Source organism: Lithobates pipiens, unplaced genomic scaffold (assembly GCF_037356315.1).
Source record: "Lithobates pipiens isolate NorthernLeopardFrog02 unplaced genomic scaffold, aLitPip1_a1.2 Scaffold_27, whole genome shotgun sequence".
NCBI lineage: Eukaryota > Metazoa > Chordata > Amphibia > Anura > Ranidae > Lithobates > Lithobates pipiens.
Genome location: NW_027507788.1, coordinates 178,173,253 through 178,196,922, shown reverse-complemented (window position 1 = coordinate 178,196,922; position 23,670 = coordinate 178,173,253). Strand labels below are relative to the sequence as shown.

At 44.0% G+C, this 23,670-nt stretch overlaps 1 protein-coding gene across 1 annotated transcript in view; it reads left to right on the top strand.

The window, feature by feature from the left end:
* The window catches only part of LOC143934383 (indolethylamine N-methyltransferase-like), a 54,364-nt gene that overhangs the window by 10,404 nt on the left and 20,290 nt on the right, over window positions 1-23,670 (top strand). The window contains exon 2 of the mRNA XM_077457952.1: window positions 595-802. Coding sequence (XP_077314078.1) covers window positions 595-802 — 208 coding nt within the window. The remainder of the gene's footprint in view (window positions 1-594; window positions 803-23,670) is intronic.

Sequence of the window (23,670 nt, the reverse complement as noted above, 5' to 3'; positions counted from 1 at the left end):
CATTTGTTATTGTGCCATGCACATGTGTGTGTGTACATATATGTATTGACTCTATATGTATATATATATGAAATGAATTTCAGACTCACGGTGCTGTGCATCTTGTTTTTGTTATCATTCATTAATATATGGAATAAACTTGTCACAAATAGTTATTTATTTTCAAAGTGCATGCTTCATTCAAAGTCCCAACCCTTCATTTATTTTCTTATCACAAGTGTGAATGGGGCCTAAATGATCGGAACAGATGTAGAGCAAAGTGACTGTTTCTCTGAAAATGGCCTTCTTACCCCCTTTCTCTCTCTCGCTCTCTCTCTCTCTCTCTCTTTCTCTCTCTCGCTCTCTCTCTCAGCTCTCTCTCTCAGCTCCTTGCTCATCTGGTGCTTTCATATATGGAGGATGTGACATACAATGGTGGCTGGCCTAGCAGGAAATCCCAGAGCCATATTATATGTTGGTTGGGAACAAATGTTTAAAGCTATTTTCACCTAGCAGTGTCATTAAATGGCAAATGTTATGAAATTGTGAAATCTCTTTTTTGGCAGTCCCATTAGTTTCGGTAAGATAACATCTGAATCTCTAATATTCCTCCAGGTCAAACTGAGGGTACATTTTTGATTGACATCAGCCTTGGTTCCGTCATTCACCATCTTTATTCTGCCTCTAAGTTTTTCAAAAAAATAGTCCTATTAAGATTCCAAGAGAAATGTATTATGGAAATGAACAGATGGCTACATGACCGTACTGGAGCATATGATTGGTCGCATACATCATCAGCCGCAGCGGAGTTAGAAGGAACGAGGTGACTTGTCCCCTTCCTGATTTTTGCATTTTAGGTTGCAGAAGATTGTTTCGTTAAAGGCAACTTCTATTGTTTTTGAGAATATTTCATGTATTATGTTGCTTAAAATACAAATTTTTAAAATATTTTTAGTCAGGTAACTGAAATATTGTATTTCAAAAGTTCAAATCTATTTTTTCATCCAGCAGATGGAGCTCTCAGCTCTTTATACGGTTTTTAATCAGGCTCTCGTTATCTACTGTGCTGAAAAAGCACATTCACATTGTTTAAAGTAGAAGTCCAGTCAAATCTAAACTTAACCCTGCTCTCACCCCCATCCTAAGCCCTATACTAACTACCCTGTAAAGGAGGGATGTCTATGCTTACCTATTCTGAGGGCCCTCCGATCCGAATCGACTATGGATGCCCCATATTAAGCCTATGGGTGGAGAGTAATCACCGCTCAAGGTCGGTCTCCACCTGCACCACCTCCACTGCACACTACAAGGTGCTGGCCCTGTCCATTACAGGATTCACAGTAGAGGAAAAGGGTCTGGTCAGCCGCACATCTAATAAAATCACCTTAATTTAGACATATTCTGAAATAGACACTCCACAATGTAAAATTGAGGGAAACTAGCTCTAGTTGGTGTGCCATTTTCCCTCGATTGTACATTGTATCTATTCGTACTATGTCTAAATTATGGTGATTTTATCAGATGTGTGGATGACCAAACCCTTTTCCTCTACTGTGAAGCCTGTAACGAACAGGGTCAGTACCTGGCAGTATGCAGTGGAGATGGTACAGGTGGAGATCAACCTTGAGCGGTGATTACGTGTAACCTATAGGCTTACTATGGGGCATTCTTGTCAGTTGTCCCTCCAATACACTGAAGTCGATCATGTGATGAACCAGACCATTTTCCTCTACTGTGAAGCCTATGGGTGATGTCACCACCCAGATACTGCAGCCATTGTCGGCGATCTATCCTTTCCACGGAAGCCAGGTGCTAAGAAAATCATGTGACCAGACCGGAGCATCTTCAGAATAGGTACTCTGGTACCTATTTCCTTTACAGGGTAGTTAATATAGGGCTTAGAATAAAGGTGGGAGTAGATTGAAGCTTAGAGATTTGATTGGACTTCTACTACAATAGCTCAATCTGTATCTTATATATAGAATGTTGATCGGCGATGCCCTGGATTTCAGCATTTGCAGCTCTCTCTAGTTTTTCTGATGGACATCAGTTTGGGTGTCCCCAATGCAGACAAGGGATTTCAACTGTGTTGAAGTCAATAGGGGTACGTTTTTTGATGGTCCCTTTGATAAGGGAGGTGCATTAAAAAATCCCAGCAGGCTTGTGTTTCATAAGCAACTGGTATTGGTCCATTAACATGTAGAAGAGAAAAGTACAGAGATCTTGCACTTAATGTAATTTTCTCATTAACCACTTGCTTATTGGGCACTTAAACCTACTTCCTGCCCAGACCAATTTTCAGCTTTCATCGCTGTTGCAGTTTGAATGACAATTGCGTGGTCATGCAAGACTGTACCCACATGACATTTTTATATTTTTTTTCACACATAAAGAGCTTTCTTTTGGTGGTATTTAATCACTACTGGGGTTTTTATTTTTTTCGAAATGAATAAAAAAGCCTGCAAAAATAAAAGGAAACTGTTTCATACGTTTGTTATAAAATTTTGCAAACAGGTAATTTTTCTCCTTTATTGATGTGCGCTGATGAGGCTACACTGATGGGCACTGATAGGCTGCACTGATGGGCACTGTTAGGTGGCACTGATGAGGCTGCACTGGTGAGCACTGTTCAGGAGACACTGATGAGTCTGCACTCATGGGCACTGATAGGTGGTACTGAAAGGGCACTGATAGGTGGCACTAAAAAATGGCACTAATAGGTGGCACTGATAGGCACTGGTAGGTGACACTGATAGGTGACACTGATAATGTGAAAACAGTGGGTACTGATTGACAGCATTGGTGGGCACTGATGAGGTGGCAGTGCTTCTCTGTGTGAGTGACTGATGTCCTGTTTACAGAAGCCGGTGATCAGCATTTTTTTTCTCCTCAGACTGTCAGCAGCAAGAAAAAAAAGCTTATTAATTGATTCTGTTTACATCAAGTGATCAGCTGTCATTGGCTGACAGCTGATCACGTGGTAAGTCTCATTGACTGGATGAATATGGTGAATATTTATATATATAAAAAGAGAAAAGTAATAATAACTTTCTATAATGAGATGTATTTTTTATATATATATATATATATATAATGGTAGTATGGGGGATATCTCTGGACTGAAGGTGACTATTGCAGAAAAATCTGGTTGTATTATTTTATCTTTTAAGATGCTATTCATCTTGTTATTTGTATCTTGAGTTCTGTTTTTTTTTAAATCCTAAAATTGATAGATATTGTATAGAGTAAATAGAAAATAAAATCATGTTTATTTGTATTTGATCAGAAATGAGTGGATGTGTTTTTCCAGTGTAGCACCCTGATGTCTAGGCAAGGTTGCTCCTAAATTTACATGCCAGGTGTATTGGCCTTGGCTAATTGTTATGAATCAATTGAGTTTACCCTAAGGCTTCATGCACACGAGACGCAGATGCAAACGCTGCTGGACACATGTTGAAACCGGCGTTTAGAAACGCGCGTTTTGTCGCGATTTTTACCGCGATTTAGCGGCGTTTTACCGCGTTTGCGTCTAGAAGCGTTTAGTTAAGCTAACATCATAGACCCTCCCCAGCTCAAAAAAACAGTATTATTAACTATTTTAGCAATTTTGTGAGACCAGAGTGAGTAGCAGCAGCTGTGAGAGCTGCAGTGTACTTGTATTTAGCGTGTCACTTGCCATGGCACCTGCCACAAGTTGTGGATTGTCCACTTGCCACGTCACTTGCCACTTCACTTGCCATGTCATCTGCCACAAGTTGTGGATTGTCCAACTGCCACGTCACCTGCCACAAGTTGTGGATTGTCCACTTGCCACGTGACTTGCCACATCACCTGCCACGTCACTTGCCACGTCACCTGCCACAAGTTTTGGATTGTCCACTTGCCACGTCACTTGCCACGTCACTTGCCACAAGTTGGGGATTGTCCACTTGCCACGTCACCTGCCACGTCACCTGCCACAAGTTGTGGATTGTCCACTTGCCACGTCACTTGCCACATCACCTGCCACGTCACTTGCCACGAGATGTGGATTGTCCACTTTCCACGTCATCTGCCATGCCACCTGCCACAAGCTGTGGATTGTCCACTTGCCACGTCACCAGCCACATCACCTGCCACAAGTTGTGGATTGTCCACTTGCCACGTCACTTGCCACATCACCTGCGACGTCACTTGCCACATCACCTGCCACAAGTTGTGGATTGTCTACTTGCCACGTCACTTGCCACATCACCTGTCACGTCACTTGCCACGTCACCTGCCACAAGTTGTGGATTGTCCACTTGCCACGTCACCTGCCACGTCACCTGCCACAAGTTGTGGATTGTCCACTTGCCACGTCACTTGCCACGTCACCTGCCACAAGTTGGGGATTGTCCACATCACCTGCCACGTCACTTGCCACATCACCTGCCACAATTTGTGGATTGTCCACTTGCCACGTCACTTGCCACATCACCTGCCACGTCACTTGCCACAAGATGTGGATTGTCCACTTTCCATGTCACCTGCCATGCCACCTGCCACAAGTTGTGGATTGTCCACTTGCCACGTCGCCAGCCACATCACCTGCCACAAGTTGTGGATTTCCACTTGCCACGTGACTTGCCACATCACCTGCCACATCACTTGCCACGTCACCTGTCACAAGTTGTGGATTGTCCACTTGCCACATCACTTGCCACCTGCCATGTCACTTGCCACAAGCTGTGGATTGTCCACTTGCCACGTCACTTGCCACGTCACCTGCCACGTCACTTGCCACGTCACCTGCCACAAGTTTTGGATTGTCCACTTGCCACGTCACTTGCCACGTCAGCTGCCACGTCACTTGCCACAAGATGTGGATTGTCCACTTGTCACATCACCTGCCACATCACTTGACACATCACCTGCCACGTCACCTGCCACAAGTTGTGGATTGTCCACTTGCCACGTCACTTGCCACATCACCTGCCACGTCACTTGCCACAAGATGTGGATTGTCCACTTTCCACGTCATCTGCCATGCCACCTGCCACAAGCTGTGGATTGTCCACTTGCCACGTCACCAGCCACATCACCTGCCACAAGTTGTGGATTGTCCACTTGCCACGTCACTTGCCACATCACCTGCCACGTCACTTGCCACATCACCTGCCACAAGTTGTGGATTGTCTACTTGCCACGTCACTTGCCACAAGATGTGGATTGTCCACTTGCCACACCACTTTCCACATCACCTGCCACGTCACCTGCCACAAGATGTGGATTGTCCACTTGCCACGTCACCAGCCACATCACCTGCCACAAGTTGTGGATTGTCCACTTGCCACATCACTTTCCACGTCACCTGCCACGTCACCTGCCACAAGTTGTGGATTGTCCACTTGCCACGTCCCTTGCCACGTCCCCTGCCACGTCACCTGCCACAAGTGGATTGTCCACTTGCCACATCACTTGCCACATCACCTGCCACAAGTTGTGGATTGTCCACTTGCCACGTCACCTGACACAAGTTGTGGATTGTCCACTCGCCACGTCACTTGCCACATCTCCTGCCACAAGTGGATTGTCCACTTGCCACGTCACTTGCCACGTCCCCTGCCACAAGTGGATTGTCCACTTGCCACGTCACCTGCCACAAGTTATGGATTGTCCACTTGCCACGTCACATGCCAGTCACCTGCCACAAGTTGTTGATTTTCCACTTGCCACGTCACCTGCCAGGTCACTTGCCGCGTCACCTGCCATGTCACTTGCCACGTCACCTGCCACAAGTTGTGGATTGACCACTTTCCACGTCACTTGCCACTTCACCTGCCACGTCACTTGCCACAAGTTGTGGATTGTCCACTTGCCACATCACTTGCCACCTGCCATGTCACTTGCCACAAGTTGTGGATTGTCCACTTGCCACGTCACTTGCCACCTGCCATGTCACTTGCCACAAGTTGTGGATTGTCCACTTGCAATTGCAATTGTTTAAAATATTTTTCTAATGGTTTTTCATCATTTGCAATCATTTTTGAGATTTTTAATGTAAAAAAAAAGGTCACCTTTAAAAACGCATATAAACGAGTTTTGCCGCGCTTTGCGTCTGAAACGTGGAAATTTTTGCTTCTGAACGCATTTTTTTGCTTCTGGAAAAACGAGATTAAACGCAACTGCATAAAAACGGAAAAAACGAGACTGTGTGCATGGACACATAGGATAACATTGAATGAGTTCAGGGGCAGTTGAAAAAACTGTCCAACAGCATCTGAACGCGCGTTTAACTGCGTCTCGTGTGCATGAGGCCTTAGTCTGGAATTGCTGCACTTATCTCTTCTGTCACTAGATGGCCGGGTATCTGGTGACATTAGAAAAGACAAGGGCATTTTAAGGATGGATTAGGAATGTATGAAGTGTCTCAACCAATGGGCAGGGATCTTATTGGCTCCCTTGGCCTGCTGGGAGATTCTATTTGTTTGGTTGGGTCAGGTGATCTGGGTTTTGCTGCCACCCGGACGGCTTTCTGGGTGGACATGTTTTGTGCTGCCCGGGCTGCTAGGCTGGAGTTTGGGCCTATCCAGGGCACATCTGGCTACTAAGCTGTCTGAGGGCCTATCCAGAAGCAAGAGAGCAGCGTAGGGTTGGGATTGTGGCTTGCAGAAGTGACAGTTCTGCCAGCCAGAGGACCTATCATGGTCGGAGGTAGAGGGAAAGCTGTCTCACTAATGCCGCGTACACACGATCAAACTATCCAGTGGAAAATTCCGGCGGACACGAGTCCGCCAGACAATCCGCCTGTGTGTGGGCTCTGGCTGACTTTTTTTACCTAAAAGTCCGGCGGACTTAGAAAGTAGTTTTGACTCAAAAACTGTGTCCAGCAGGCAATACGGCCGTGTGTTTGTTAGTCCGCCGTACTTTTGAAATTAACTGACTTTCCGGCACGGAAAAAAGTCTGTTCATTTTGAGCGCGGCTCCAGGTAGCCGGTACTGGCGAAGGTACTAGCGAAGGAAGTCAATGTGGCGGCGAGATTGACACGTTGCTAGCCCCGTCACCTGGTAACCAGGGACCACAGTGAGTATCTGAAGCAAGTGCCAAAGCAGTATTCTCACCAACCAGGCGGTAAAGAATCTGGAAACATCAGCAGGTTAGGGACCCAGCCAGTGGGGTGATGATTGAGGAGTATCTGGAGTATTAATCCAGGGACCCAGCAGGGAAGCGGAGGTGACGCTTGAGGAAGATACTAAAGTAAGAACATTAGACAAGCTCATGGGATTCAGTGGCAGTGAATCAGCAAGTCTAGTGAGAGAGATTGAGAGCACAGTGGGCTGAGAATCTACAAGAAGTGATTTATAAAAGTAAAGAAGTTTGTTATAATTTGTGTTAGGAACTGTTCTAAGACTGTTGCCAAAGGAGACAGCGCTCCTACACATGCAAATGTGGTGTCTTGCTGGATGCCTTTCCCTGCATGGCTGTCTACCTGTAGAAGTCTTGGAGTCTGCCAATTGACATTGCAACTAAGTAAGGGTGTCCTGGATCTGAACTCTCTCTCTCACCATTCCGTTCAAGAAAAAATAAATCTCTTTGCATTCAAGAAGTGTCTGGCACCTATAAATCTACCTTACATTACACCCACTATGCCTTGCAACCCACTCTATACAGACAGATGTCAGTTGTCCCTGGCTCTGCGGGTTCTCATTAGACTAAAGGAGGCCTGGGACCTTGCTACACCAGATATGTTGGAGCAGCTAGTTGGTATTAGAGTGGTGTATTAGGCCGCCCATAGATGAGTGGGCTGAATGAAAAAAACTGATCAGATCCCCTTTTCCACACATTCAAGGTGGATGAATGTATCCTCCCTGCTGTGTCATTGTCTTCCTGCAGCACTGATCACAGAGGGAGATGAGCAGAGAGCTGTGACTGACAGTCTACAGCTCTCTGCTCATGGAGTTGTGAGTGATCTGTGGTGTTCGATGGCTCAATTTTCAGTGTAGAGGTGCTGGGGGATAGATGCAGCACCGGACTGATGCTGCATCCACTGAGGTAGATATAAATCTAAAAAAATCCTCCATGGTAAGGGCAATAGGATTAAACCTGTCATGTATCAAGGAGGTAGCATAAGATGATCACATTGCTGCCTTAAATATCTCCAATGGAGTGAAATCTTCTGCATGTTGCTATAGACTAGGGATCTCCAAACTATGGGCCTCTAGCTTTTGCGGAACTGCACATCCCATAAGGCATTGAAAAACTCTGACATTCACAGACAGGACTAGGCATGAGGAGAATTGTAGTTACTGAACAACTGATCATAGTCATGGTCATGGTCATAGTTTAGAGACCCCTGCTATAAACCAATGGTCTTCAAACTTTCTAAACAAAGGGCCAATTTATTGTCCTTCAGACTTTAGGAGGGCAGGACATTGGGAGTAGAGAAGGTCCCTTCATCAGTGGGAAAAAAACATCTGCTCCTCAGGCCACAGTTTGGAGATCACTGCTATAGACAACGATAAAGCTCTCATAAATATTCTGTAATACAAATTGGAACGTCCATGGAGTATACCTTTTTGATGATTTTTTTTTCTAGCCATTAGGAAAATGGTTCTGGAAGTCACTGGCTGTCTTTTACATGGTCTTCATGGTAGCACAAATACATTTTCTGTGGCACCATATTCTGCTCTTTTACAGGTAAATTTGGATGGTAAGAGCATGAAGTTGGTCTATGATAAGTTTGGGAAAATTGGCAAGACTATTTCTTGATGTAACAACTTCCTTCCCAGGCCAATTCTGAGACTTCTCACATACATGTAAAAATCTATGTTTTTTTTTGGCTAGAAAATTATTTAGAACTTCCAAAAATTATATATACCGTATATATATTTTTAGCAGAGGCCCTATAGAATAAAATAATGGGTATTTGTACAGAGGATTTTCAAACACAATTTTCTTTGGAAGAAATAAACTTTAATAAATTTACTTGCACACGAACACAAGATGGTACCCAATTTTTGGTAAAATATAAAAGATGATGTTACACCGAGTAAATAGATACCTAACGTGTCACACTTTAAAATTGCACACGCCAGTGGTATGGTGCCTAACTATGGTACTTAAAATTCTTCATAGGCGATGCTTTAAACACTTTCACAGGTTACCATTATATAGTTACACAGAGTTACCTTTTACCTCCTAACCACTTGGGCCAGGTGAAATGTGTGGCAACTAGACTATCTCTTCCTACTTCTGCAGTATGCTTTGGGTCTGGGCGGACCTCTCCTCAGCCTGCACCCTCACTAGTCAGCAGCATCCAACTCATGGGACCTTGACAACATGAGCAGGTACCCTTAAGCATTTATCATGGGTCACAGTGAGTACGTCCAGGTTCCCTGGCCTCGGCTTTGGTCTATTGTGTACTTATTGAAGCTCTGCACGTTAGAGCCTGATATCTATACAGGATCTTGCTGCTTTGTCCATTTATATTTATATTTATTCTTATCTTCATTGCTTATGATTTATGCCTCACCTGAAGGCACTACTCTGTTGAATGAGTTGTCAGCTGGGGCACATCCCAGCATGTACACAGGTCTAAACAATCTCAACAATGAGGCTAAGTTCTTGTCTTTGATCGGATCATATGGATTGTTGTGAACAGTTGGACAAATTACCTTTTTTGCGACTTTTTGATGGTTTATCTGCAAGTATAACGGCTCCTTGGATGTCTCAATCTGACACTTTGCTAAATGTGTGAACCATGTCTGATATTATTAAGTTACACAGCTAGAGCACTTTTTCTTAACCTTTTAGATGCAATTTCCTGCACAATTGGCTTTTGTTTAGGGGCCTAAACTTATCAGATTATTTTATCTTTCATTTGTATATTCACTTTTTAGTGATCACCTATAAAGTGAGACCTGGAAGAGAAAATGGACTGAGGGGCTACATGACTAAGGGAGTAACAAGGTCAGGGAACAGTCAGCTAGGTTAGTGTGTTTGATAGGGGTGTAGCCCTTGCCTGATTGGAGGCAGAGGTCGAAGGGGCAGGGTTCAGAGGGTCTTTGTGGTGAGGTAATTCTCTCACATTCCAAGGAGAGACAGAATGAGTGAAGTGGAGGCCATGTTGGGACAGGTCATGGCCGCAGCGGAGGAGCAGGCCCACAGTGACTGCAGCAGCAGCTATCAGACATGATGGGTGTTCGGGAGTGGCTCCCTCACCTGCTACTTCCCCATCTGCTCATAAACAGTCTAGGAGGGTCCCCCCTCCTGAGCACCTGAGTCCTTCAGCTGTCCCCCATGTCCAACATCCACATAGGAGCCCCTGTGTAAGGGGACCTTCAGGGTCTACTGCTGGGCTTCCTGCTCCAAGTCCCAGTGGTGGCCCCAGGAGGAATCTTTGTCACTGGTGGGACCCGAGGGTGGAGGGCGGCATCCTGCTCTTACTCCCCCTCCTCCCCCTCTCTTCAGATTCTGGAGTTTGCAGCTTCCCCCCCCCCCAGGATGCAGAGCGGGGGGTGGCTCAGCATGGGAGACGATCGGGAACACACAGTGGGGGGTGTCATGGCCCTTCAGCTTCTCCTGGTGGGAGGGGGGTCCACTTTACTCCCCTGCCCACTGCCGCCACAGGGATCCAGAGCCATCGGTACTCTCTGTAGTTTAAGTGCAGAGAGGAGCTCGGCCAGCAATTAGATCAGCTATGGGCAGCAGGAGGGTTTGGCGCCCTCTGCTGGCCTTCCAACACCACTGCAGCCTGGTAATGCCAGTGGAAGCAGGCCAAAAGAGGCGCCCTGCCTTGCAGAGCCAGCTGGCATCTGGATGAATGGCTGGTAAAGATTCAGCGCAACTGCAGCCTGGTAAGTCACACTCTATGTCTTTTTCTGATTTTCAGGGTGGAACGGTTAGTTTAGGGGTTCCACAAGGCGTTTTTCAGGGGTGTCAGGTAGGCGGGAGGTTCAGGTGCCCCCAGACTTGCGGCTTTCTTCAGGATCCGCCGACGGGGCCTCGAGCGCCATGTCATGTTTGAATGCCATTTTTTGCAGATTTTCAGGAGTTATTGGCCCGTTGTGACCTTGCTGGGTCTTCTTCCCCATCCCCGAGGCCCAAGGGTGTATGGGCTTCTGCTGTTCCTGCATCTGGTAGTGTGGGCTTGGTACTCCCTTCTTCACCTCCCTCATCGGGGCTGATATCTACGGGGGGAGGGTCACGGCGGCGCCTGATTCGCAGGGCCGCAGAGATGCAGACGTTGGAACTGAGACAATCGCATCCTCCGTTTTCAGTGCTATGTTTGCATCACTGATGGAGACAGCTGGGGGTCGGAACCCCTCAAGGCAAAGGAGCCACTGAGGATAGGGGCGGTTGGCAGATGCGGCAAAGTGAGAGATTTACATGTGCTTTGAGGGCCCGTTAGGAGTCCAACTTATGCAGGATGTCAGGGACAAAATCTGAAAGAGGGAATATGTTGAACTATTCTCCCTTTTGCATTTGGAGAAATTTAATATAGAGCAGGGTAAGGTAGATGAAAGCAAGAAAGAGGAGGAAGCGAAGCGCCCCTGGTGGCTTATCCCTCACGCTTTTTCTATTTGGCCTCAGGCTTTTGCCATCTTGGCCAGCATCATTGACAAAAAGGCACCGGAAAATTGTTCGTCACTTTTTGCTATCTTGACGCCATTGGGCAAGCAGTTGTGCTAACAGAAGGCCTTGCGGCCTGCTTGTGCTGGGATCATAAGGACATTGGGCTTTGCATGAAGCTCATGGCTCAGACGAGGGCTCCAGGGTGGCCAACCCTAAAAAGGAGTTTGACAGTTCAACGAGGGGTAAGGCCGTCTTGGCGTGGCCTGTCATTTCCGCCATGAATGCTCGGATTGCGGGGGTCATACAGTTGTGCCAAATGTTTTAAGAGGGAAAATTCCCAACCTGAGGATCCTGCGTCAAAAGGGAGGGCATCGGGGTCGTGGCTTGGCACAGAACAAATGGCAGCAGACTAGAAGAGCTCTGCTAAAACCCCGACTCCTTCAGTGCAAACGGCACCATGACCAACAGCTAACATGAGCAGACTCGCTCGCCATAACTCAGGTAATCGTTCCCAGTCGCTCTGCACCTCAGTCTGGCTCCAGAAGCATCCGGGAAATCTTTAAATCACAGCCCTGCCGTCTCAAGGCACAATCCAAGATGGCGCTGCCTCGTGGGGAAGAGGGGTTCAGTGAGGACTCACAGTCTGCATATGAGGAGGAGGTAAGGGATACCCCCTCATCTTAACCCCCCTCACCCTCACCGCTATGATGAAGATAGCGGCGAATATCAAAGACACATTCTCATCTGCCATCACAGATCTTGGTTGTTGGCATAGCCCTGATTGAGCCTCCCACCTACCCCACAGTGGGCTCCGTGACGTGATCACTTCAGCGACATCCCTTATACAGGGCCCTCACTGGAGTGCTACTTCACGGCCCCAACCTTACTAAATACCTCTAGGAGATAACACCTAGAGGCCAATTACCAACTTCTTGATCCACTCTCTAAGTGTCAGATAGTGGGCTCATTATCCCCTCTTCTTACTATCCTCTAATCAATTCCTTCCTATCCCCCTCCTCTTTCGCTTACCCCCACCCCCCCCTTTTTTTGTTTTCTCTCTTCCTCAACTTCCCCACTGTCCACAATGATCTACTCTGCATTAGGCAAGAATCCAACGGTGATATCTAGATCTTGGTTCGCCTTTAAGTACTCAGACGCCTTTGCAAAAATGCAAAATGAATGACAACACTGGTTGGGTATGGTGCTTAGATACGTTTAAATGATTCCTAACTAGAGGATCTGAGGTACATCATTCCTGATTTCAATTGTATGTAACAGAAACAAGCGCATTTAAACCCCCTCTTCTTCCTCTCACTTACTTCTCATCCCCCTCCCCCCCCTCTCCACCCCCTTACTCTCCAATATGTACTAGCACCCCCTATATTTGTGCATTATTTTGAACATTAAATTATGATATACTCTTTTAGGGGGATAACCCCAAAGACACTTACAAAAACCAGAATAACTTTCAAAGTTTAAACAGTTTAATCAACAGTTATAGCAATAGAAGTAGTAGGGCGAACTGTATAACTGGAAAGGTTACTGAAACAGAACAATGTAATGTTTGATGTCCTACAAAATTTAATGACTACTTCACCTATGTTGTTATGACAATTTGTTTACTCAATAAAAAGCTTTATTGGAAAAAGAAAAAAGGGAGGGCACCGGTAAAACTTCCTGTGATGGTGCACTATCTAGGTAGATATCCACAGAAGGAGGTGGCAATTTTTCTGGCTGATGATTTTGCTCATGGTTTTTGCGTTCTGTGTTCTGTGGCTGTGCTGGTGTCTCCATCTTCACTGCCTGGGTATTTGAAATCCATGCATCATTTTCCTCAGGTTGTTTCTGACAAATTGGCAAAAGAGGTGGAACTTGGGAGAATGGCTGGACCATTCTACCTTCCCCCCAGTTTGTCTTTGCAGGTGTCTCCATTGGAGGTGGTCCCCAAAAGGGAACCCAACAAAACATTAGGTTAATACACCATTTGTAGTATTGAAAGGGATCTTCGGTGAACTATGCCATTTCTCCGGACTTGGCTTTGGTGTCATATACATCGTTCGATGCCACAGTCGGTTGGGTGCAATATTATGGCCTTGGATCATTGTTGGCAAAGACAGATATTGAATCTGCTTTTTTTCTGCTGCTGGTTCATCCTGGGAGCCGACATTTCCTTGGATGTTTTGGGATGGGCAGTTCTTTTTGCTGTCTCCCGATGGGCTGTTCCATTTCTTTTGCACGTCTTTTGAGGTTTTTACCACCTTCGTTAAATGGGTGGTACGAGAGGAGGTGTAGGTAAGATCGGGGATACACTATCTTAATGATTTCCTTTGCATTGTCCCCCCCCCCCCCCCAGACTGCTCGGTTTGTTCTGTTTTGTTACACACTTTGTAATCTATTGCAACACAAGGAGGGTACTGACATGGTCATACAATTCTGAGGTATTGTCATTGACACGTGAATGATGGAATGATGCTTGCCAATTGACAATTTGGAAGATCTGCATCAGATGGTTGTTGAGGTCTAGACAGTGAAGAGGATTAGGCTTGAACAATTGCAGTCCTTATTGGGTATGCTTAATTTTGCCTGCTGTATTATGCCTATGGCTCTAAGTTTCAGAATCCTCAAATTTGTTTTCATTTCAACAACATGGTGGCGGTGGAAGTTGTGTCCAGCCTGTATACCTTATCGCCACTGGTGGTGCGCTTACTGCATCACCTTGCCTTGCAGTGTTTAAGTTTGAATTGTTTGGTGCAAGCTGTTCATGTCCCAGGTGTTCTGAATTCCATTGCCGAATCAATGTCTCGTTTCCAACAGCGGCAGCCTGTCCATAGAGGGCGCATGTGCGCCGCACAAGCATTGTGCCTGAAAACACTCACACTCTTCAATGATTTGTTTCTTGCCACCTGTTATTTATTTTTATTGGCGGGGACTGGAGAATGGTGGGCGGTCCTTTTTCTGAGTCACTTCCTGTTTTGGCTCACTGTGCTGTGGACTGAGCATCGCTTAGAAACATGCTGAAAAATAAAAAAAATCGAATTTCATAAATTTAGGCCAATATGTACACTGCTAAATGTTTTTTGGTAAAAACAAATCCGAATAAAAAAAAAAAATTGTGAATATCTGCATTTGATGGGTACAGTGACTGTGATGGACACAGTGACTGCGTTTGATGGAACAGTGTCTGCATTTGATGGCACAGTGTCTGCGTTTGATGGCACAGTGGCTGTGTTTGATGGCACAGTGGCTGCAATTGATGTGTTTTTTTTCAGTTTGTTTACGCCCCCCCAAAAAAATTTTGAGCACCAGTGGGAGAGGTTCAGAAGTCTGGCACTGGCAGCGATGGGGTGTCTTGTCCCGAGCAGCTGTGGAGACTGGCGTTGGAGTAGCAGGGGAGCTGTTATGTCGATTTATGAGGAAAGGTACATGGGCTGCATATTCGTTGGTTTGGGGTCAGTGGTCCGCTTTGGTAAGTTTGGTTGGTTGTTTTTTCCACTCCGGATCAATTGTCTTTGCTTTTGGATTTTTTTTGTTGGGATGGAATTTGCCTGGGGCACATCAGTTTTACAACTGAACAGAGGCTTGGCCACTTAAGTTTCCCCTTTTCTGGATTTTCCAACGAATTTAGTCTGGAAGTGGTGTTGCATCCGTACGGTCGGACAAAGTTGTCGGAATTTCCGGTCGACAAGAACGCGGTGACGTAAACCGCGTATGACGAGACTAGAAAAGGGAAGTTCAGCACCACGTGTGGCACCCTTTGGGCTCCTTCTGCTGATCTCGTGTTTATCGCGTGTTAGTAGAAGTTTGGTAAGAGACGATTTGCGCATTTCAGATTTGTGCTTCAGATCGTTACTGCTCTTCAGTTTGTGCTTGTCGGTGCGTATCTGATTATCAATGCGTGTAGTCAGTTCACATTTGTTGGTCATTGCGGACTGTATCTTGGTATATAGTATGCTTTGATCTACAGTGCTTATTGTCCGCTTGTTTCTGGTTTTCAGTTAGTTCTTTCAGGCCTTGCTGTTCATCGGTGCTTTCTGTTGTCCGTTCTGACCAGCTGACCGTTTTAAGACATTTTTTGTGTATGTACTCGCCGTAGAGTTCGTGCTGTGCAGGGGCTTGGTGTTGGGCTTTTAGCTTTGACACAAGCCCAGTCCATGAACAGGGCAAGAAGGCGTTTGTGGACCAAGAATTGGTTGCTCCAGCATGACCAGTTCTCGCACATGCCTTTGCTTCATGAGATCCAGGAGAATAATCCTGATGATTTCAGGAATTATCTCCAGATGGTGGACCCCATTTTTCACCGTCTGCTGGCTTTGCTGTCTCCTTATATCAGCAAGCATCACTCCGGAGCAGAGGTTCATTGCCACGTTGCGGTACTTGGCGATAGGGAGAAGTCTTCAGGACCTGAAGTTCTCAACAAGAATCTCCCCCCGGGCTGTGGGAATCATTATTCCAGAGACCTGTTCTGCCATCATACAGGTCCTGCAGAAGGACTATATTGAGGTAAGTTTTCTCCTTTAACATCACATGTGATTGATATGCTGTGCCCTTTTGTCCTCATGCATGCTGTAAGCTTTTCAAGTTCCTTTTTTGTCCTTCATGCATATTTGCCTTCACTAACTTCCCCAGCATGCTCTTCTGGGCCCATAAACCTATAGCCTAGTCACTTAGCAATGTATTTTGTCAGCTCCATAGTATAGAGAGTAGGAAGGGCCATATTAGATAAAGGACTAAAATTTGCACCCCCTCGTAGACTTAATAAGTTTGAAACATATATGGACATGCACAAATACATTCGCAAATTATACATCAAGAGATATATGCTTTCAAATCCAGTCAAGGATAGAACATTGAGGCCTACTGACTACCAACATTTTGGACTCTCTAATGCTTCATTGTTTATTCCTCCAGGAGCATTAGCCCCGTCCATCTGTGTCTTCAGAGATGTTATTCTCAGAGACCTTGAATTGATGCCCGTAAGGAAAATTACATCAAATCCGGAACTCACTGCGGGTCTTGATTCTTTATGTGAAAATAAAGACCTTGTCATCAGACCTGCTGATAAGGGCGGCGGGATTGTTGTTCTAAATAGAGCTGATTATATGGCTGAAATGTACCAAATTCTAGATGATCAAGATACTTATACTTTGCTTAAACGAGATCCGAAGCTTTCTTACTCTAGTGAGTTACAGGATATTGTTAAAAGAGGGTTTCAACAGGGTATCTTGGACAAAAAGGAGAAATCTTATCTTGTCCCTAAAGCACCCCATACGCCCATTATTTATTATTTGCCAAAGATTCACAAACATCTAACTTGCCCCCCAGGGTGTTCCATAATTAGTGGGATTGATTCTCTCACTTCCTGGGTGGGCAAGTACATTCACTCCTTTCTACAACCACTGGTCTCTGGGATGCCTTCTTATCTCAAGGATTCACGTCAAGTTATTAATCTACTATCCAACTATAGCCACACTGAAAATATGTGGTTGGTAACGGCTGATGTAGCATCACTATACTCCATAATTCCCCATGAGTTGGTTTTTTTGGCAGTAGAATTTTATTTGAGGTGAGATTCTCGTCTTGTTGATGAACAAATTATCTTCATCATGGAACTTTTATGGTTTGCAGCCACACACAGCTACTTCTGGTTTGATCAGAAGTTTTTTTCGTCAAGATAGGGGTGTGGCTATGGGGGCTAAAAATGCCCCCAGTTTAGTGAATCTTTTTATGGCCCTGTGGGAGGAGGATGTCATCTATGTTAGCCGCAGGCCCCAGCTGAAGCTGTGGACCCGGTACATTGACGAAATTCTCCTCCTGTGTGAAGGGGATCGTGGAGATTTGGATAGTTTTATGGAATTTTTGAATTTAAACAATAGAGGGATCAGTTTAAGTTTTGAGGCCAGTCAATCCAATATTAATTTTTTGGATTTGACCATTTCTAAGTCTGATGATCGATTTGTCACCTCTACATTCTTTAAAAGTACAGACAGGAACTCATATATTCCAACTGACAACTGTCACCATCAAGCTTGGCTGAAGTCGATACCAAAAAGCCAATTTTTGAGGATCAAGAGAAACTGTACAGAGTCATAATGTTTTTTGACACAGGCAGAAGTCCATCTAAGCGGTTTTTGGATAAGGGCTATGAGGAAGATTTGTTAAAAAACACTCTTGAGAATTTTAAGGCTATTGATTGAGGGGATCTTCTAGTAGAAACATCTTCCAAGGATCAGATTGGATCTGTTCCCTTCATAACAACATATTCAGTAAAACACGATAACATTAAGAAATTAATCAATAAACACTGGCATATTTTGAGTAATGACCCAGTTTTAAATACTATTCTACCAGCAAGGCCTTGCGTAGTTTATAGAGGGGCCCCTTCACTTAGGGATAGGTTGGCACCTAATGTATTAAATCCCCCTATCTCCAAAAAAGTTTTTTTTGAAAACTTGACGGGCTACTACCAGTGCTGTAGGTGTCGAGTTTGCTCTTAGTGGATGCTCTCAGAGACGGACTCATACTTTTGTCTCTTCGAGCATGCTGCATGAGTATACCATCAAACCCTTCCTTACGTGTACAACCGAAGGGGTCATTTATTTACTCCAATGTCCTTGCGGACTACAATATGTAGGGGGGACTAAACTACCCCTTTTTGTCCGATTAAATGAGCATATTACGAATATTAAGAACGGTTTTCCGAAACATTCTGTATCAAGACATTACCTTTAACATCATAACAAAAATCCTGCAAAAACAATTTTTTTGGGCATAGACAAATTTCGTTTACATTGGAGGGGCAGCTCTCTTGTCAGGGGTATATCTAGGTTAGAAATGTCCTGGATCCATCCGTCAAAATGTTATGCTACTTTTGGCCTTAACATAGATGCATTTATCGATAATTCCTAACTTTAAATGATTCTAATTACCTTGTGGGTTTATTATTTTTTGAGGCTGTATGTGGCTAAAGATTTGTACAGGCCTATGAGGATATACAAATTATTTTGATGGTTTAGGGGTATATGTCTGATCCAACATGGAGTGATGTTGTGAACTTGTTCTTCTGAGCTGAGTTCCCCTCTTTTTACAAGTCCAACCATTAATAACAAATCTCCTTTTTTTCAATATTCATTTGATTAATTAATTTTTGTTAAAACATCATTTTTATTCAGTTGTTTTGCTAGTTTTAAGCTTGCCTACCTTGTGACTTGACTCGGTTATTGACTGACAAAGTTTAATTTAAGTATTTGCCATTCCTTTTGCCTTTTTATTATTTTTATATTTTAAATATTTTGGCTGTTGTGAGCTATTGCGACCGCCATTGTTTATTTCAGAAACTTGCCATTTCTAGTGTCCTTTTCCATCATGGTGCACGTTATTCACCGCATTCGCCATGTTTTTGTGTCCAGTTCCTGTTTCCTCCTCAGCTCAGAACGAGGCTTGGTCCAATATGTATTGTACAGTGCCTTGCGAAAGTATTCGGCCCCCTTGAACTTTTCAACCTTTTGCCACATTTCAGGCTTCAAACATAAAGATATACAATTTTTATTTTTTGTGAAGAATCACCAACAAGTGGGACACAATTGTGAAGTGTAACGAAATCTATTGGATTTTTGAAACTTTTTTAACTAATAAAAAAATGAAAAGTTGGGTGGGCAAAATTATTCGGCCCCCTTGCGTTAATACTTTGTAGAGCCACCTTTTGCTGCGATTACAGCTGCAAGTCGCTTGGGGTATGTCTCTATCAGTTTTGCACATCGAGAGACTGAAATTCTTGCCCATTCTTCCTTGCAAAACAGCTCAAGCTCAGTGAGGTTGGATGGAGAGCGTTTGTGAACAGCAGTTTTCAGCTCTTTCCACAGATTCTCGATTGGATTCAGGTCTGGACTTTGACTTGGCCATTCTAACACCTGGATACGTTTATTTGTGAACCATTCCTTTGTAGATTTTGCTGTATGTTTGGGATCATTGTCTTGTTGGAAGATAAATCTCCATCCCAGTTTCAGGTCTTTTGCAGACTACAACAGGTTTTCATCCAGAATGGTCCTGTATTTGGCTGCATCCATCTTCCCTTCAATTTTAACCATCTTCCCTGCCCCTGCTGAATAAAAGCAGGCCCAAACCATGATGCTGCCACCACCATGTTTGACAGTGGGGATGGTGTGTTGAGGGTGATGAGCTATGTTGCTTTTACGCCAAGCATGTCGTTTTGCATTGTGGGCAAAAAGTTTGATTTTGGTTTCATCTGACCAGAGCACCTTCTTCCACATGTTTGGTGTGTCTCCCAGGTGGCTTGTGGCAAACTTTAGACGAGACTTTTTATGGATATCTTTGAGAAATGGCTTTCTTCTTGCCACTCTTCCATAAAGGCCAGATTTGTGCAGTGTATGACTGATTGTTGTCCTATGGACAGACTCTCCCACCTCAGCTGTAGTTCTCTGCAGTTCATCCAGAGTGATCATGGGCCTCTTGGCTGCATCCCTGATCAGTCTTCTCCTTGTCTGAGCTGAAAGTTTAGAGGGACGGCCAGGTCTTGGTAGATTTGCAGTGGTCTGATACTCCTTCCCTTTCAAAATGATCGCTTGCACAGTGCTCCTTGGGATGTTTAAAGCTTGGGGAATCTTTTTGTATCCAAATCCGGCTTTAAACTTCTCCACAACAGTATTACGGACCTGCCTCATGTGTTCCTTGGTCTTCATGATGCTCTCTGCTCTTTCAACAGAACCCTGAGACTATCACAGAGCAGGTGCATTTATACAGAGACTTGATTACACACAGGTGGATTCTATTTATCACCATCAGTCATTTAGGACAACATTGGATCATTCAGAGATCCTCGCTGAACTTCTGGAGTTAGTTTGCTGCACTGAAATTAAAGGGGCCGAATAATTTTGCATGCACCACTTTTCGGTTTTTTATTTGCTAAAAAAGTTTAAAATATCCAATAGATTTCGTTCCACTTCACAATTGTGTCCCACTTGTTGGTGATTCTTCACAAAAAATAAAAATTGTATATCTTTATGTTTGAAGCCTGAAATGTGGCAAAAGGTTGAAAAGTTCAAGGGGGCCGAATACTTTCGCAAGGCACTGTATATAAAGGTGATGCGTCAACGCGTCGCCCATACACCACACAACGTCATTGCGTGATGAAACGTGCGTCGGGTGACTAGGACGTGCTGACACAGTCACGTGAACTCTGAGTGAATGGGCGACCGCTTGCCGGCAGGCACATACGCTGTGACTTGTTTACGTTTGTGAGTATATTTAATTTTTATTTGGAATAAAACTGTATACCTATTTACACTATGGGAAGCCCCTCTGCTTATGTCATTTGAGTAACCATCTGTATATGTGCGAGCCTCCCGAGTGAGATTCCAGCCTGAATCTGTGTGGATTTGAGATCCATCTGGTAGACCTTACTGTGTACACTGAGTGAGCAATTATACGCATGCCTCTGGTAAGCGTGCATTTCTAGCGGTGTTCAGCACATTTTTTGGTGATGGAAGATTGCACATTTGATCATTATTACAGAAAGAATTATTATCACCGAAAGGACTATTATTTTGATTTTTTCACCTTGGGCTTTGGGACATTCTTTCACACTTATTTAATTTTACGTTTATTTGTTTAAGATTTATCAACAATCTTAATTTTTTATTTTTATTTTATTAATTTGTATTAATTACTAACTTCTTCATTATATTTATTAGTATCACTTATGAATTAGTGTAATATTTATTTTCCTGTATATATTGATGAATTATTTGGGAAACCATTCATTTATTATTTATTCATTTACTTTACTCACTATGGTGATGGTTTGAAGATTGTGATAATACAAAAATCTATTTAAATTTTAGGGAGGTTGGAGTATATAGTTAGCGCAGCTATACACTTTCTGTTTTTGGTTGACATTTTTGATGTGTATCACATCTTAAAAGCTACAGCTTGGGTAGTATAGAGGAATCTTTTAGTTAGGAGCTCAGTCATTTTCTATTTTTATTAGCCCCATAGTATTGCTTTCCCCTAAACACCCTCTAAAATGTGTACAAATGTTATGTGTGTGCTTAAATTCATGCACAGTGCCAGAGATTTTTTTTGGTGGGACAAACTCATTAGGAACCCCCCTCCTCCAAACTGCTAGGTCAGCTGATAGCAATCAATACACACTATACCTACTTCTTTTGTGATCATATTTATGGATGAATTCACCAAAGTATGTAGTGCAAGGGCTTGCCTCAATACTTTCAAATGTTTAAAGTTTTTTCTCCTATTATTATCTTGATAGGTAATAGCAGAATGTCAAAATTAGCTTCCATTTGTTCATTTTTTTTGTATTATAACACTTCTTACTTGTCTGGTGGGCTGCCAATAGTGAAAGTAAGGAGGGGCTGGCCAAAGTATCACACATTATTTATGCATTCAGCTCTCAATGACGTAGAGAGGGTTACCTGTCCAAAACACCCCCCCCCCCTAATTTTTTGCAATGGGCCATCAGTTGTGGGGAGAGGAATCTGATAAGGGGATCTTAAACTTTTGGCTTTAAATACTCATTTCCAAAAATGTTATACTGATCTTGGCCAAAAATGTTTGTGTCTAATCTGCTTGCAATGTTGATGTGCAAAATGACTATTTTTTTTTCTTGTTTGACTCCACAGTTTCCTTCAACGCCACAGGAATGGCAGACTGTGGCCTCCCACTTTGCCACCCATTGGGACTTTCCCAATTGTGGAGGTGCAATTGATGGGAAACACATCCGCATTGTCCCACCCCCAAACTCGGGGTCCTACTATTATAATTACAAGGGGTATAATAGTATTGTGATGTTGGCGGTGGTGTCAGCGACATATGACTTCCTGTATGTGGACGTGGGGAAAAAAGTCCTTATGTCGGATGGTGGAGTGTTCGCGCGGATGGAGTTCTACTGGCGTCTCCAGAGTGGCAGTCTGGGCTTGCCACCTCCAGAAGAGAATGTCGAAGGACTCCCCTTTGTTTTCGATGCGGATGAGGCGTTTGCGCTGGCAAACCATCTGATGCAGCATTTCCCGTTGAGGACCCTCATCCCGGATCAGAGGACCTTTAATTTGTGGCTGGCCAGAGCCAGAAGAGTAGTGGAGAACACTTTCGGGATAATGGCCAGCCGGTTCCGCCTATTTTTGACTCCAATCCACATGGCAGAATATAAACTAAATCATATTGTGCTTTCGTGCTGCATTCTGCACAAACTATGTGGCCTCAGTTGGGCCTGATGCAGACTTGCCGTAAAATGTCAACCTGACGCCCCTTTAAGCTGGTCGTCCTGGCTTGTCCCCCAAAGCGCCCGCAAGGTTAGATCAAGATATGTAGAGTACTTTGTGGGTAGGGGGCCATTGATATGCCAGACAGTGTCTGAGAGGCATTTTTTAAATAAAATTTTCTTTGAAACTCCAATAATCTTTGTTTTCATTTACTGCTTGGCTTTGTTTTAGGTGTCTCCTAGGTTTTATTTGTTTTTTTGGGCCTTTTTCTACAACAGTGCAAACCCAATTTCAGAGCGAGATGAGGTGACAGTCTCTTCTTCAGATAATCTTATTATGTTGTGGGTCTGCTACACACACACACCTTGTTTTTGTTGTTAATGTATGTAGTGCATTACTTACAAAAATATTGCTAGTTTTCAGCACCATGGCAGAAATATGTTGGGTCATGAAAATGGCATGATTGGGGAAATGTAAACATCACTGTGGGTGTTATTTACTAAAGGCAAATCCACTATGCACTACAAGTGTACTGCAAAAGTGCACCTGAAATTGCACTTGGAGTGCAAAGTGGATTTGCCTTTAGTAAATACCACCCATTGCCACAGAAAACAACTTTGCTACAAATACTGCTTTTGCGCATTGAAAAAGGAAGCTACACATTGTTGATAATTTAACTTTTTACTCAAAGCACATTCACATGTGCATTTAGAAAAGGGTTTTACAACAAACCAACATATTTTGTGTATATAAAACATTATTTTGGGTAACATTTTTCTAACTTACCATGTATCAAAGCATAACATACAGAACACAGGAACTTACAAAAATTCAACTTTTAAAAGTGAAGACAATATCAGACATGAGTATGTACAAACTGTGCTGATATTGCCTTCATCAGATGGGGTGTCACCCCTGGAA